The 17,395-nt window shown below is 41.0% G+C and overlaps 1 protein-coding gene across 3 annotated transcripts in view; it reads left to right on the forward strand.

The window, feature by feature from the left end:
* The window catches only part of TEX15 (testis expressed 15, meiosis and synapsis associated), a 54,601-nt gene extending 45,666 nt beyond the window's left edge, over positions 1 to 8,935 (forward strand). The window contains exons 9-10 of one of the 3 annotated variants that reach the window (XM_006125373.5): positions 4,270 to 5,420; positions 6,483 to 8,935. In XM_006125373.5, coding sequence (XP_006125435.3) covers positions 4,270 to 5,420; positions 6,483 to 6,520 — 1,189 coding nt within the window. In that variant the 3' untranslated portion in view covers positions 6,521 to 8,935. Of the gene's footprint in view, positions 1 to 4,269; positions 5,421 to 6,482 lie in introns of those variants that run through there. The other 2 variants (XM_006125375.5, XM_006125376.5) reach the window with 2 other exon arrangements.
* The last annotated feature ends 8,460 nt before the right edge of the window (positions 8,936 to 17,395 follow it).

The following is a 17,395-nucleotide window of genomic DNA, read 5'->3' on the forward strand; positions in this document are numbered from 1 at the left end:
TACACAACCATTCAGTTCAAAACCTGTGGCAATCCGCAGACAGCTTATGGGAAAGTATGAGTTTTCTGTGATACCATGGTCAGGGTCTAACTGCAATGGAACAATGCCTCTGTGACAGATGAAAAACAAATTAATGCACACGTTGCACGGTCTTCCCCAAACACCTACTAACATCGTGATTGGTACCTTATGCTAGCATACCCCACCCATCTTAATGACTATAGATGATATGGCTATTGTGCAAGCTCTCATCAACTCAGACTATTAACACCTGACATTTGCTCTCCAGAATTAGTCTTTCAGCTAATTACATTCTCTTGTGCAAAGACCAGATGCTCACTGCCCATAAATGTTTGGCCAGCAGCCTGCCTTGTATGGAGATGCGTAAGTGCCGCCTAGAAACAGTGTGTGTAGCAGTGGTACCTAGGAGGAGATGAGACTAATGATGGCTTTTATGAATAAAAGTTGCCAGTCCTACCTATCAAGTCTAAGTTCTCTAGGATACCAAAAATCAGTGTCCTTTTTTAATATAAGCAATGCACTTCCGTATTAAGCATGACTAAAAATAATTGATTTTTATATATGTTCTTGTAGTTTTTTGTAGCACATTGTGGTACTACTGCAGTTGTGGGAGAAAAGTATTTCAAATAATACTTAACTCAGCCTGATGGCATTATATATCATTCATTTTTTCACCAATCGGAGGACTGGATCTGGGGTGGGATGTGTGCAGTGATCCCCCCTGCCATGCAGCAGAGGATGGCACCATTAAAATTATGATTTTGTAGATTTTTTCCAATCAAAAGTCATGTCCCTTACCTTTCTATCACTAACTTACCCCACTGGATGAGATTTTAACTGCATTATGTTTCCAGATTGCATCTGTGGTTCATTCTTTCTCTCGTCCTGTCCCATAGGAGGAGAATTGTGTATGCTAGGCAGTTTAGCATTTTGTTCTAGTTTCAGGGATTTTTTGAAAATGGTCATGCTGCTGGATGTTTGTTAGGTGGGGCTGATCAGAGAAGAGTGTCTAGAACTTGATGTAGAAGATGGAGAGATTTGTGATGGTCCATAGTTTCTGTGTGATTTTATTCCACAGAATCAGATTGATATCATGGAAAGCTCTTTCTCCTTTTGGTCTCTGGCCATGAAAAATACATTGTAGCCAAACTTTTCATGTTCCCTTTATCTTCTGCATGGCAGTATAATTAAACCAATATGCTACCATGTAAGTTTTTGATATTATGACTCTTATTCTCCTTACCTAAGAATCATTAATGAATGCATACATTTACCAAGAGCATAGTTTCTTACGTGTTAGTTTGAACCTTTGGGAGGTAGCATAATTTAAATAGTTAAAATTTAATATTATCTACAGGTAGAGTATTGTCATACAATTATCACATAGTTGTTTCCTATTCAAATGTATAGAGGTATTGTGGATACTACAGTGTGGTACTGGTTGGTCAGCAATGCTTGCTCTTGTTATTAGGAGTTTCATGGAGTCATTTGATCACATGAAAATATCAGCTTACTTTTTTTTTTTAAGTATGTTTCTTGCCCTTTTGATTCTTGAAAAAAATCGATGCCCTAAAGGCTTGAAAACCAGAATTTATTATTCATGTCAATTATGATTTTAAGCAGTCCCGTAACTTTCTGAGGCCTAACTCATGACTTTTTGAAAGTTTTTTGTAAGCAATATTAATTTTTTTTATAATGATAACTATTGTCTCTTTTGTGGCCTGAAACACAAGCCCATGATCCATTTGTAAAATACCCAAACTCCTCCTAACTGGTAAGAGCTAGGCACACCAAATTTGGCATGTAGCTTCCTTTTATCCTAACTAAAAGCAAGGTCTTGGTTTGGTTGTGCCAGGAAAATGGCATGGCCTGGAATCCGATTGTTTTCCATAACATGGCAAGAGAAGGGTCTGAGAGCAGGGGCAGTTATGCTCTGCAATGACCACTGGAGGGAGCAAGCATGGGGGACAGTTATATTGCAGAGTAACCACAGGGGGCGTTCTGAGCACTCCCAGGCTTCCCATCCCACAGCCCGGAGTCCCCCAAATCTTGAGGGCAGAGGGCTGGAAGTATGGAGCATCCCCCAAACCTCCAGCCACCTGCCCTCAAGAACCTGGGCAACACCAGGTAAGTCTTCTATTAAACCTATAAATCAGCTGCATGATCTTTTGTGTGAACGTCTGCACTTCAGCTCACTGGAAAGACGCTGAACATTGCTCTGGCTGATGTGTTTCCAAACAACAGAAACACAGATCATGCCTACTTGCAGATGTCGTCTTCCTCATTGTAGTGACTTCTATCCTTCCTTTTGCCTGATGGTTGTGCTTGTCTTACTTTCTATGACACTTAAGCAGACATACTGTTCAAACAGAGATAACTTACAGAAACAGAGCAAACACCAAAGCTCTATATGCTGTTCCTTCCAGATTAAGATCCTTTTTATGAGCTCAAAGCCATTCTCTTAACTTTGGATTTCTGATTTGAATTACAGAACAGTCCGAGAAGAACTTCTAAGTGATTACTGAAATGACAGAAATTATGGACAGTTTTCAGAGTAGCCAGAAAATCAGATCTGTTTTCTTCTTTTTTCATCTTAAGTGAAATGTATCTCTTATCTAGTAAATCTGTTTGGCATACCTAATGTTTTTAAGTAATTCGTGTCCTCTTAGTTCATGTCATCCAGCTCTTGAGGGAAACATAAGTTTGTAGATATCTCTTTCCAGAGTTGGGGCTTAGGATTGACTTCCGTGGCATTGGCACGAAAATACAAACACAGCCTTTCAACTTTGATATCAAAATGAAGTGTTCATTTTCCGTACACAGCCAGTTTTGCCCTCTTTTTACTTGACATCTCTTCATGTGTAGCATCACTTACTAACCTTAGTGTTTCAAGAATACCATCAAAGGTTCCCCACCAATGATTTTCATGTTTTGACTCCTGATTTTCCAGTAAGCTATGTGGCATTTTAATTACCTATAATTCAGTTTGATCAGAATAACAAGAAAAATAAAATAACATTTGAGATGAATTAGACTTTTTTCTTACATGCTACATCTACTTCATTCTAGGAATTAGTCTTTAACACTTGGTTCAGTTGCCACCAACTAACAAGTCTTTTAAACTTTATTGCACACCATCATAGACTCTACTGATCTTAAAGCTCCAGATACCAGTTTGATCTTCAGTTCAATCACTAACCAGCTGCTTAAATTCAAAGAAGAAAGAAAATCTGTTGCATCTGGAATGGGGGAAGGAGCTAGGTGGGAAGAAGAGAGTTATTGGTGTAGTGTCAGAAAAGGAATGAAGATTAACAGCAATTTTTTAGGCTGGAAGAGAGTGTACACTTTGAAGCTTAAATTCTGTAGTATATCAAATCAGTAAATTTAGAAATGAGACATATGCTATTGTTTTCTGTGCTCCAATGATAGATCAATACTTATAGTGGAGTTATCAAATTCTTACCTTGCAAGTAAATATTTTCGGGACTACTAAAATATATTAATAGGGCTACTAGCTGCTTGATTTCAAACCAGAATATTTATATTTGATGTCCCTAATCTGGAATCCCAGATCACTCTAAAAAAACAACAAATGGTCTGGTAGCACTTTATAGACTAACAAAACATGTAACCTCACTTTGCCTACATCTCATAGGAGATGGTGATGAAGTATGTCAGTTGGTGCCCCACTCTCTATTTGAGTTCAGAGATCAGAGCACCAGTTAAAGGTACTGAACTTAACAGGTATTTCAGGAAAATAACAGGGGGAATTCTCCTCATTTTCTTTACCGGCCAGTAATTAGGGAACAGAGAAAAGCAAGGAGCAGAGTTCCTTCATTGTTTCCTGAGGCATAAGGTGTGTATTTTGGACCATGGTTCAGTTTTGCTCAGGTAGAATACTTCCACATTGAGCTGCACAAACTATACATTATTGAGGAAATTATAGACAAATGTCCAAGTGAATAACATTATAATGTTGAATAACATATGCCTGGGCTATAAAATACAATAAAGTTGTGAGGAATAATATTATGCAATATTACATCCTGTAATTAAAAAATAGCATGGACTAATGAGTTATTAATCCATGTTTTATCTAAAGGATTAAAGCAAATGTTTTATGCATTTCTCTTGTCAACAATTATTTTAGTACTAGTATTCGATAATTATATATATGTATTCTTTATTACCAGTGGGATAAAAAAAGTGTGTCTGTAAAAGTATATAATTATGTTTTGCTCTTTTTAGAGAGAATGCTAGAATTAATCCCCAAAATCAAAAAGATCCAGTGCCAAGTATCTTGGTGGATAAGATAGGAAAAAAGAAGCCTTTCGAAAAAGCTGTGCAAGACCAATTACTGAACTCACCTTTGCATTCAAAGGATTCAGAAGCTGTTTATTGCTCTCCACATGTTAAATCTACCCCAGATGGTTTGAAAAGCTCATCTGTTAATTTAAAAGGCTTAGCCAGCCAGCAAAGCTCAGCAAACCTAAAGCACATGAGCAGAAGAAACAGTAATTTTAAGAAAATTACAAGAAAACATCATGAAGGTTTTGCATCCCGTGACAAAAAACATGAAAATGCTCATTTGTCTTCAGAAAAAGAGCCACTACTTCAGAAGCCTCTTGAGAATGCTTTATGTTCAACACAAAAATCTTTTAGGTCAACAAAACTAGGTGATAGTTCTGCTGCTGCACTAAATCTACAGCATGTGCAAGAATCAGAAGCCACAGGTAATATATCAAGATCCAGTTTACTAGCTGTATATAGTACAACTAACAGTTTAGCCACAAAACCTGATAGAAAAGAAACGAAACATGAGAAGAACTCAGAGAGTCCTAGCAGTGTGCTAGCCACGACTTCAGATTCAACTGTGACTACGGAAAATAAAAATGCAGAATCTCTTTTGGAACAACCTTCCAGTGAAAAAGCAAAAAGCCCCGCTGAACATTCTGCTCTCTTTCAAAACGAACCTGCACCATCAGCACTTCCAGTGCAAGATTCCTTAGTGCAGGGTTATGAGACATTCTATCCTGACTATTCTTTTTATTCTTGTCATCAGAGTGATAACAGTGGCAGTTCCACAGCCCAGAGTTACCAGGGAAAAACTTATGAAGTGCAACATTCTGGGACGTCTGCTGTTGCAAATAATGTGTATAATGCTTACTCTAATGTGTTTTACTCTCACGCATATAGTTACACTGCTCTTGGTGAGCAACAAAGTTCTAGCTCTGGTCAAACGTATCCAGTGCAAGGATATTTTAGTTCTCAGATGCCCCTTCCTTACAACTCTCAGATGCCATCTTTACCACAGTATGCTGCAAGTCAGCCTTGGTCATTAGGTCCTTTTTTATATCCTTCCAATACAGAATCATCCTCAGAAGCTGTTTGGACCAGCAGTAAGTAAATAACTAACTACTAAATTCAGTATTTTTTCCATAGTTTTATAGCAGTGACCTCAGGTATTTAAATTTAGACATTGCTTTGCTGCCTAAAGCTTGGGTAGAACAAATACTTGGCCTTGATCAATTGATTTTTCAAATGATACACTATGCCGCATACAGATGTGTAAACTAGACTCTCTAAGAATCAGTGAATCACCTGTGAATTTGGCTCAGTATCTTCAAAATGGGACAGCGCAAGCATGTATCTATAGTAGTTTTACCCCTGGTTTCAGTCTTCATAAATCCATCCTTATTTACTGCTTCACTGTATTATGACGGAGTGCTAACAGTTTCCTTTTGGGATTGTGAAGTCTCTTCTAGCCATATATAGAGTGATTATTGAGTAATACACTAAGTACATAAAGGCTAAGGAATGGGAACTCCACTATGTCCCCCTCCAACGAGTGCCTTACTATAAAAATAACACTAAGCATTTTTCAGCCATTAGATACCTGGACTAGTTGAACATTCCTAGCCTTATAATTTCCTAGCGGTCAGTGTCTAATGCTAATTAATGATCTAGTTGTACATTCCATTTGAGTTATTAGGCTGTTACATTTACACTGGAAGACAAGCACTCTATTTAGTATTTCTGTGCTTAATGATAAATGGTGTTTGGGGTAGGGATGTAAGTGACTAATCGCTTACCCAATAAGCCTAGGCTTATTGGGTAGTTGAGTCACTACTTGACTAGACACTTCCGCCCCCTTTGCTGCCTCTATATTAGAGGCAGCAAGGGGGGCAGAGCAGGAGTCAGTGCTGAGGGGAGCCGGCTTGAAAGCCAGTTCCCCCCAGCACTGTCTCCATGGGGGGGAGGCAGAGGCAAGTGGGGAATCCGGTGCAAGTGGGGACTGAAGCAGAAAATCCATCAACTCAAATGGAAAATCCATCGACAACTCAAATTAGCTGATTAGTTGAAATTTAACATTCCTAGTTTGGGGGCTTTGGCGGTGGAAAGAGGAATCATTATTTCCTATGCCCTAATCTTTTCTCAAGTATATTTTTCTTTGTTTCCAGCTCCCTGGCAGCAGGCATCTTTTCATCCTGGATATTGAAACCAGTCTCCTATGACAACTTTTTGGTTCAGCATTGTTTACTGTAATTTTTCTTTGTTGAAGATGTTTAGTTTTAGATGCCTATATAGATTTGTCACTGATTATACCATACAGAACACTGCATAATGTTCTGAAGTGTAACCACTTACCCCAGAAGACAGTGTAATTTACATTTGCCAGTCTATTACATCAAAATTTATCTTTTTTTTTTAGGACATAAAGTCAGCTGGAGTTTTCCTAGTGATTTCTATGGGTGCAGGATTAAGTCCTTAATGAACAGCAAGACTTACCTAATATGATTTAAAAACCCAAATACATAGATGAAAGGACAAATTACCCATTTCAGTGACCACTGAGAGCTCGCTTGACTGTGAAACCATGGAAACAGCATGGTTCTGCAGTACAAAAGGCAGGTTAAATGGCTGGTTAAGGTAATAACTGTGAAGTGGCTCTATGGTGTTGACCTGGAGCAGGATTTTTTTCCTCTCTGCCTACTAGAGGTACCCAGTATACAGCCCTTTAGCCTCACTGGTTGTCGTGTCTCTGGATTTGACACTAATATATTAAGTTTTTAGTTAACTCTTAGAAATGTGATATGATGGTGTTCATTTGACATCTAATAAAAAAATTAAAACAGAATTTTTTACGTGTGATTATGGAGTCTTTAGCTATTAAATAGAGTTTTTGAACAAAGGCTCTGCCTCAGGCTGTCAAGATCTATAGTTAATTCTGAATAACTGGGTAAAATTCAACCCACAGTGACAGGCCAGTATAAAACACACTACTCACATCTGATTTTGCAGAAATGTGCCTTGACTTCCTGCTGGCCAGGGGCTGCCTTTTTCTTAAGAGATTGGAACAGAGAAATTTAATTTTTGAATGTTATGGTTAGTATTTTTTGAAATTGTAGTTAATATTCTATCTGATATGCAAATACCAAACATTTGCTTCAATCCAAACAGTTTTTACACTGAGACTGTTTAACTCTATGTATATTATTTATGACAGTGGTTGAAATACTTTTAGTATTTTTCTTGAATTAAGAAGACCTATTTTTGTAATTTTTTATACTTTTCTTAAATATTTCTAAATATAAAGGTTTTATTGGAAAACTTTAATTTTAAATGCTAACAGCATTTGTACAGTACAAGTATATGTGTAAACTTAATATTTTATTTGTATGCATTAAGCATGTTTTTTTTAAATATTGTAGCACATAGTACAGCTATAATGAGCACTGACAGTGTAGTTAGGTGTCTGTTATGTGATATTTTAGAACATAACAGAAGCTATAAAATTGGCATTAAAAGTACAGATTACTGAAAAATTAAAATACTTGTGTTGAACTCATAATATACAGAATAGTCCAGGTTTAATGATGGTCTCTTTGCTGAAGAATCACCAGTATTTTCTAAATATTATTTGTGTACTGTAGTGTTTTCATGAGAACAAGATATTATAATTAGAAGTGAATTACATCAATCAAAATCACAGAGAGAGATCTCAGATCTGGGTGAAATTTTGGTCCCACTTAAATCATAGAACCTTGCTATTGGTCTCGGTTGGATCAGAATTTCATCCTCAACTGCAATCTGAAACATGGGATAAGAATCCCTCTATCTTGTAAAAATCAGTTCCTGTGGTTTACACACTATTCGATAGGAGATGATCTCTACTAACCCTTTGGTGATAGAAATCCACATATTTAAGAGCACAGTTAAGTCCTAAATTGATAATTTTTTACATCTGATAAATGCACGTAATGTCTGAAATGCATCTTTTAACATGATTGGGATGTTAAATCTTCATCAGCCAGAAAACAGACTTACACAAGTGTTACACTTCTCGTGATTTTGTGCAACATATACATCTGATTAGAATTAAAAATTGTCAGTTAATAGCAATAGTGTGGAAATTTAAGCATGTTTATGTAGTACAGGCGTATTATGTAGTACAGAGTATTTTAGGACTGGTAGAACTGGCTAAAGTTAAATTTAGGCGAAAACTATAGTTCCTAGCAATTACTTCTTCCCCTTTCCATTACATCTTCACTTTTTTTTTCTTTTTTTTTTTTTAATGAACAATAATTTCACTTTTCACATGCCTCCAAACTGCGGTAGAATCCTATGTCAGGCTTAAGTGTAGCAGGGAATATTTTAAGACTTTTATACACCTCCAGTCACTTTGAGTTTTATCTTTATTTAGTTTTGAATAACAGCAATTGCATACACTACTAGGCATACTGGGCCAAATTAATCTCTGGTTTATCTCCATTGAAGCCCACAGAGTTACACCAAGGTTGGGTTTGACTTACAACTTTTTACAGTCAGTTACTATGAGTATCTGCTGATGTAATAATGCAGAATTTAGCCAGTTTGTCATTTTTTACTACTAATAATAAACACTTTTTTCTTATATTGCTGTGTAGCATATTTTGTTCATTCTACTAATTTTCTTATGAATACAATATATCAAAAGCCATATAGTAGGATAGTTGATTTCATTTGATGTATTGTAAGAGGCTGCAGACTAGTCTTTTAACATTCTTTCATAGCTTGCTCCACAGTGACACTTAAGGTGTCATGGGATAAGAGAGAAGGTCGTCTCATGGATCAATAACTGGTTAAAAAATAGGAAAGAAAGGGTAGAAATAAATGGTCAATTTTCACAGTGGAGAGGTAAATAGCAGGATCCCTCATTGATCAGTACTGGACACAGTACTGTTGAACATATTAAGAAATGATCTGGAAAAGAGGCAAACAGTTGGCAAAGTTTGCAGATAATGAGGATGGAACAACTAACTATCGTCAAAAGCACAGGACTTGGTGGTGATGAGGGGCTTCATCTACCCTGCCATCTGTTGGGATAACAACACAAATTATTCAACACATTCTTAAATTTTTTTTTTTTTAATTTCAGACGTGCAGTAAGCTACTAGCATAGGTGGCTGTTTTAGATGTGATTTTGATAAATGAGGGACTGGTTGAGAATTTAAAACTGGAAGGTAGCTTATATAAAAGTGATCATGAAATAGAATTCATGATTCTAACGAATGGAAGGAGGGAGAACATCAAAATAAAGATAATGGATTTCAAGGAACAGATGTTAGCAAATTCAACAAGTTGGTAAGATCCCATGGGAAACAAGTCTTAAGGGGGAAAAAAGTTCAAAAGAGTTGGCAGCTTTTGGGAGAGACATTATTAAGGGCACAAAAACAAATGATCCCACTGCAAAGAAAGATCAGAAGTATGGCAAGAGACCTTTCTGTCTTAATCAAGAAATCTTCAGTTATCTGAAACTCCAACTAGAATCCTATAAAAGTTGTAATTATATCAAATTGCAAAGGATGGATACAAAAAACCTACCGCCACCACAAGCATATAAGGACAAAATCAGAAAGGCCAAAACATAAAACAAGATTAAATTAATTAGAGACATAAAGAGTAATAAGAAAACATTCTAAAAATATATTAGAAGCAAGAAGACTGTGATGGGGTTTATCAGCATGAACTGGTACAACAGGGATTAACCCCTCTCTGTTATCAGAAGAGACCATGCCCCTTCTGCTCTGCTGAGCATGCTCCAGTTGGAACCAGGATATATAAAAGGCCTGAAAGGAGCTTAGGCTGGCCTGACTGCCAGAGGAGAAGAAGGCGCATTGCTAGCTTTAGCAAGTGGTCTGCTTGTGCTCCAAGGCTTTGACGCCAGCCACATAGAACCAGATCCAGACATACAGACAGGATGTCACAGGGCTTACAGAGACTGGCAGATCTTGGACACCAAAGACTTCATGGACTCAGGAAAAGAGACCCAGGGAGATTTAGCGGGGAAATTGTTAGAATCAGCTAAAGACTCAGCATGTTGCAGAAAGATCCCTGCCAATCTGGTAGCAGGTCAGCTGGCCACCAGCATGGCCCAGGGTCAGAACCCAGTGGAGAGGGAGGGCCTCGGTTCCCTACCCTGGCTACTACCCATCTTGGGGTGGTGACCCAGCCAACTGAATATTGTGACTCTGGCTGTTGGGCTGCACTTCCCTGACCACAGAGGGGTTATTTGGTATATCTTGACTTTAGTAAGGTTTTTGATACTGTTTCTCCTATAACAGGCTAGAGAAATACAACCTAGATAGAGCTACAACAAGATGGGTGCATAACTGTTTGGAAAACCATTCCCAGAAAGTAGTTATCAGCAATTCATAGTTAAGCTGGAAGAGCATGTTCAGTAGGGACCTGCAAGAATCAGTTCTGGATCCACTTGTGTTCAACATCTTCATTAATGATTTAGATGAGGAGTGGGGAATCGATGACCTGCACATGGAGGGTGGGCCCAATAGGCTATGCCTCCCCAAACAACCAGGTGTGGACTTGCCTATGCTCCACCAAAACTTGCTGACTGCTTGCACTCCCTGCGCCCCCACAAGGCCCTATTGCCCTGTGCGTCCTCTGGTCCTGCCTGCCACTCCCAGCTGATTTTAAATGCCCTGGAGGAGGGCCCACCAACGCAATACAGTGGGGCTAGGATGGCTTTTAGCCACTCTCTCCCTATGGAGACTGATTCCTCCACAACATATCCTAGAGCCAGTGATTCCTCCACATGTCCACAATGATTTTCAGCAATGGATCTGAAACAGACCCCTTTAAAGTCAAAACAGAAATTAGGCAACGTGGTGCCATTGCTCCAACCATCTCTTCTCCATCTTCCTTGCCATTTTTTCCCCTCATTGCTGGCACATTCCCCTCCAGACTTGATATCCATCACAGAATGGATGGCAAGATCTTCAGCCTCAATCGCCTCCAATCCAAGATGTACTATTAGTAAATTAGCCCTTGAACTCCAATATGCAGATGGCTGTGCTCTGTGTACCCAATCAGATGATCTTCAAACAACAGTTTACCTCTTCTCTGCAACCAACTAGGCCTCATACTCCACACCAAGAAAACTAAAGTGCAGCACCACAATCAAGATCAGCAGACACCCTGGAGAACATGGAACATTTCCACAATCTGTTGCCAACAGACAACATTGACCAGGTGATTCAACTTTGCCTCCAATGTGCCAGTGGGGCTTTCAGACACTTGAAAGAATGCCTCTTTGAAGATGCTGATGTGAAAACCAAACCAAGGCCATTATCTAGGCCATTATCCCTGCTCTCCTGTGCAACCCTGAAATCCGAGTTATGCACAGTAGACGCCTCAAGATTCTTGAATGATACTATCAATGGTGCCTCTGCAAGATCTTCTGAATCAGCTGGGATGAATGATGCACAAACGCCAGCATTCTGTACAAGCCAAAACTTCCAGCACTGTGATCATCAGCCAATAATTCTGTTGGGCTGGTCACATTCTTCGAGTGCCAGACTATTGACTCCTGAATCAAATCATGATGTTCTCAACTGAGCTCAGGCCAACAGACAAGAGGAAGGCAAAAACACTTCAAAGATACCCTGAAAGCCAACGAACTTGAGGGAAACCCAAGTCCTTGACTGATTAAAATGGGGAAGGACCTTATGGCAAAGATTCAAGCATTTTGAGACCCACTGAAGACAAGAAGAAGAAGAGAAATAGAAGGGGGGAAAAAAAAGGCTGGAATGCATTTTCAGCCATTCAGATCTACCAATTATGATAACATATATGGATCCTGAATGAGTCTAAGTAGCCAACTGCAATTTCATCAGCAATAGCCAGCTATCATTTCATGATAGACTATCATCCTCAAATTCCAAGGGATCACTGACTTAAAACACATATCGACTGCTTGCCCTCAAGCTTACTAAGCAATCCAGATTGCTCTGAATCAGTTACCTGTCCTCTTCATTATTTTCCACTCTGCCAATTTTTGGATAATTTGCAAACTTCGTCTATGATGATTTTATTTTTTTGTCCATGTCATTGATAAAGATGTTAACTAGCTGTAATGGGTGTAATAGGATGGCACGCACCTCCTGCGAGTGCTCCCTTTTGACGATGTGCATGCCCGCACACTCTCTTCTGATTAAAAGCCTCTTCAGTAACAGCTCTCTGACCGACCCACTCTCCACTGTGTGTGAAATCAAACAAACACCTTCTGGGGTATACATTTAACAGAGGCCCATCTAGGTGCCTTCTGTATAGTGTCTTTGCATCTGTTCCCTCAGTCTGTTCCCCACTCTGATAATGTGTGTTGCCCCGGGGCTTCCCCTCCTGGAGACAGCTTCCTTGCCCTTTTCTCAAGGCTTTATCTCAGAGTCCCATAATGTCCTTCAATCTCCAATGTGCTCTCCACTTGGAGTTGTCTGCAGTTTTGCTGCTCTCTTAGCCAGCTAATCTCCAGCCTCCACACCTTGAGGTCTGCAGAGGCACTAAGCTGACTCTAGTCCTGTAGCTCCTTGCATTGGGTTTTTCTGGCCCCTGATTGGCTGCTTCCTCCATTGCGACTCTAGTCTGCTTGGAGGACTTCTCTATAGTCTCTCTGGGGTGGGTGTGCCTCCAGCAGGGGACCTAGTCCACTCATAGCGTAGGGCCAAAACCCAATACTTGCTGTGAGTCAGAGCTGTCCCATCCATAGGAAAGTTCAGGGCAGCTTCTCCAGGCCCCATGATTTGGGGGACCGGATGGTGGCTCTCTCAACCATCCTGTGGGTAGGCCTGATGTGGGGATACATCTCAGGTTGCCCTACCCCCCCCCTCCTGACATTCACCAGGACAATGAGAGACAGAGCAACCCAGAGGCCTGCTTCCCTCCACTCTGCCACACTCTGCTTCTCCGTAGCAGCCCAAGGGCACTCCGCTTGCCAGTGCCAGGGAGAAGGGAAGTGCAGCAGGCTGGGAGGGGCAGCATGGCAGAGCGGAGCAGGCTGCTGGGACACTCCACTTCTGCTGCCGTGATGAGCACTGTGGTGGCAACTTGTACTGCTACCCTATGCTTGGTCCCTGCCATGCCTCTGGCTTGGATGATGGGGGGTGGGACTTTGGGGAAAGGGTGGCACAGAGGCAGGGAAGTATCAGGAGTGGAGCAGACATGGGGCCTGTGGCAGGAATGCACCAGGCCTGTGCCTGGGGCACGGGGGGCGGGGGGGTGGTGTGCCACAGGTCCCGCGCCCCCCCTTGGGATGGCACTGATAAGAGTAGCTCTATCTATATGTTTTTGGGTGGGGGATGGGAATTGCCCTGCATGCTCTCTGGAAGTAGCTCTGGCAGGGGAAGGGGTTGGGAGTGACAGTATGTGGAGGGAGAAATGAGTGGCAGTGTGTATCTGGAGATGGGAGTGGATGTGTGTCTTGTGCAGGGGAAATGAAGGGCTGTGCTGGCTCTGTGTGTGAAGGCAGACCTAGTAGTATATATGTGTACCTGAGAGAATACAGACCCAAATTAGATGTGGGTGAACTAAGGTTTTAAACTGAGTAGGTATATTGGCATGAACAACAGGCACAAAGTATGTGACCAAAAAGATTGAGATAATGAAAAACATAAATTGTTGTGTTACAATTGTAGTGATGCTTCAAAATACCAGTGTTTTATTTAGCATTTGGGCTGAAATAATAGAAATATAAGTGAAATAAATACATACAGTTATAAGTGCAATAAAATAATTGGCTATATTGGGGATGTTAAATTTTGATTATTCAACTAATCGAATAGTCAATGGAATTTTCATTGACTACTCGATTAGTCGATAAGGGAGGCACTCACTATCCCACTGCACCTTTCCCTTTGAAATGTACAAGAGCCACTGCAGCTGGGCTCAAAGGGAGAGGCAGGGTCCTGACTGCTGTGCCTCGCCCTTTGAAATGTACAAGAGGGACTCCCCTGACCCCCACAGAGATGGTGCTGGGGGGAACTGGCTTTTAAGCTGAGTTCCCCCAACACCAGCGTCTGCTCCTCCCCCCCTTGCTGCCCCTCTCTGATAGAGGCAGAGCGGGAGGGGATAAAGCAACTAATCAAGTGACTACTCGACTATCCGATAAGCTTATGCTTATCAGATAGTCGACTAATCACTTATATCCCTAGGCTATATAAACAATTTCTTCATCTGCCCTTAGCTAGAGTCCAATAATGGGCAATGATGTCACTTACAAAAAAAATATATTTAAAAAGTTAACTCTTAAAGGGTTAATTTCTAATACCTATTCACCAAGTTGGAACTGACCAATGTGGGTCTAAGCATCCCTGAGTTTGGTGTGTTTGTAAGTATCTTGATCAAATGCTTATAAATGTTTTGTTACTGTTTGGATGTAGTAAAATACTTATTTAGGATATTTAGAGCAACTCTGTGAACATTAATCCTTTGCATTTAGTGAAGAAAATTATGGTTAAATTAGTGTTGTGGTAATACCCTATTGTGACAAACTGTACCCTTATGTTCACCATTTTGTACAAAAGTAACAGTTTTGTAAAAGCATGCCTTGTGAGGTATCATTTAAAAACCCATAATTCACTGACGGTTATTGTCCTGGTAAAATGTGTGGCAATAGTGCACGTAAAAATATAAGATTTTATTGTATTAAATTGCTCAGATATGCTTCAAGATTTTTTAAAGCAGCCTAATCCATTTCATCAGAGACAAAAGGTTAGCCAGCATCTCAGTCAGGTTTTAACATAATCAGAAGGACTATTACCACGTTAAGTGACCATTTTTTTGGTAAGAAGCACGTAAGCAACACATTTATATATTGTCAAATAAGCGGCGTGGGGTTCTCATGCAAAACTGATTTGCTGTTGGCTGGACCCCTGATGGAGATTATTTTAAATGACATTGAAAAGATGAAAAAAATGAGGAATAGTGGCCCCAAATCATCTCACCTTCATTCTTCTCTGCTCACAATAGTAGTAACTCCTGAAGAAACACTGGACTGGGGGGAGTGGTTCTGGCTCGAAGGCTTTCATCCACTAAAGACTGCAAAAAAAAACGTGAGAAAAGCCTTTACTTTCAATTGATTTAGCTTCCTGTTAGGTATTAAATTTGCATTTTGCCTTTTATTTTCTTTGTTACCAATTCTGACTTTTGTGCCTCATTATTTGCAAACACTTAAATTTTTTCTGTAGCTAATAAACTTGATTTATGTAATTGATTGTGTTTGAATTAAAGTGTTTGGGAGTCCCATTTGGGATAACCACATTTGTGCATGATGACTTTCTATTGTTGAAATGATGTACTTTCTATGAACTTGCATTGCACAACAGGAAAGACTAAGATGCACATTTCTGGGGACTCGACTGGGAATTTGCTGGTGTTGCCCTATAATGGAATTCATGAACGAATAGCTGAAACACTCATAACATTCAGCTGGGAAAGATTTTGCATGCTAGAGGCTGTGTGAGAACAGAAACAAAAGTTTCCTTTTTCGACCCTCCACCCTCCAAGTAGATTTTTCAAAAAGCAAATGTTACAGCACCCCAGGCACAAGATCAGTGGCCAGCATCCCAGGAGGAGAATTCTGAGCCTAGGAGTAGGGCCATGGAGCTTCAGGTGTACGGCCAGCAGCCAGGGCCCCATGTAAAACTTGGGGATGCTGCAGCACTCCCCACCTCTAGTTCTGTGTGTATGATAGCCAGGTGGGGACCTGGAAGTAGCTCGGGGCAGTGCTGAGGTGTGTGTGGAAATGGAATTACAGCCAGTCACAGGACTTGGAGTGATTCTGGGGTGGGACTGGGGTGTCTGGGAGTGGCTATAGGGGGCGTGAGTAGGACTCAGTGTGACACTGAAGTTGGAGTGTCTGGAAATGACTGGGATGGTGCAAGAGGCTCTGTGTGGTGCCATGGGATGCGTGTGTCTGGAAGTGATGTTGCTGGGCAGGAGGCATTACAAGTGGCACTGAGTTGGTGTGGGTAGGGTAACCCTGTGTCACCTATTAGCAAATGCCCAGTTTTGACAAAAAAAAGTGGAGTGCAACTGCTAGCGGGGTGCACAGGGAGGGAAGGCAAATGGCAATGCCAGCCCTGAGCTGGAGGGAGGCTCAGGCTGTGCCAGACCCACACATGGAAGACGGGGGAGGGGGGGATAACGTGTGTAGAGCAGTTGTGGGGAGCCTCAAGCTGCCCTGTGGGGTATCCCATTTTCCCTGTAGGGAAATAGGGTGATCCCTGGTACTCTGGAAGGGGTGAATGGGGCTCTAAGTGGTTCTGAATAGGAGGTTTGGGAGTTTCTCTAGGGCAGTGCAGGAGGGAGGTTGGACATGGCTCTGAGAAGTGTGAGGGGGGCTCGGAATGTAGGGTCTGAGCTAGGGATGTCAGCGGTTAAGCAGTAAGCATCATCTGCTTTTGCGGAAAAACTTGCCAGCTATCTACACTGGCCGCTTGCATTTCCGCAAGAACACTGACAATCTCATGTAAGATCGTCAGTGTTCTTGCGGAAATACTGTGCTGCTCCCGTTCGGGCAAAAGCCCTCTTGCGCAAATCTTTTGCGCAAGAGGGCCAGTGTAAACAGCGCAGTACTGTTTTCCGCAAAAAAGCCCCGATCATGAAAATGGTGATCAGGGCTTTTTTGCGGAAAAGCACGTGGGCTGTGTCTACATTGGCACCCCTTTCCAGAAAAGGGATGGTAATGTAGACTTCAGAATTGCAAATTCCACGGGGGATTTAAATATCCCGCTGGGGATTTAAATATCCCCCGCGGTATTTGCATTTACATGGCTGCCGCTTTTTTCCGACTTGGGGATAAGCCAGAGAAAAGCGCCAGTCTAGACCTGATTCTCCGGAAAATAAGCCCTTTTCCGGAGGATCTCTTATTCCTACTTTCAAGTATTTAAATCCCCCGCGGAATTTGCAATTCCGAAGTCTACATTAGCATCCCTTTTCCGGAAAGGGGTGCCAATGTAGACACAGCCGTCTAGATTGGCCACGGACGCTTTTCTGCAAAAAGTGCTTTTGCGGAAAAGCGTCCTGCCAATCTAGACGCGCT

Source organism: Pelodiscus sinensis, chromosome 4, assembly GCF_052426305.1.
Source record: "Pelodiscus sinensis isolate ZL-2025 chromosome 4, ASM5242630v1, whole genome shotgun sequence".
Lineage (NCBI taxonomy): Eukaryota > Metazoa > Chordata > Testudines > Trionychidae > Pelodiscus > Pelodiscus sinensis.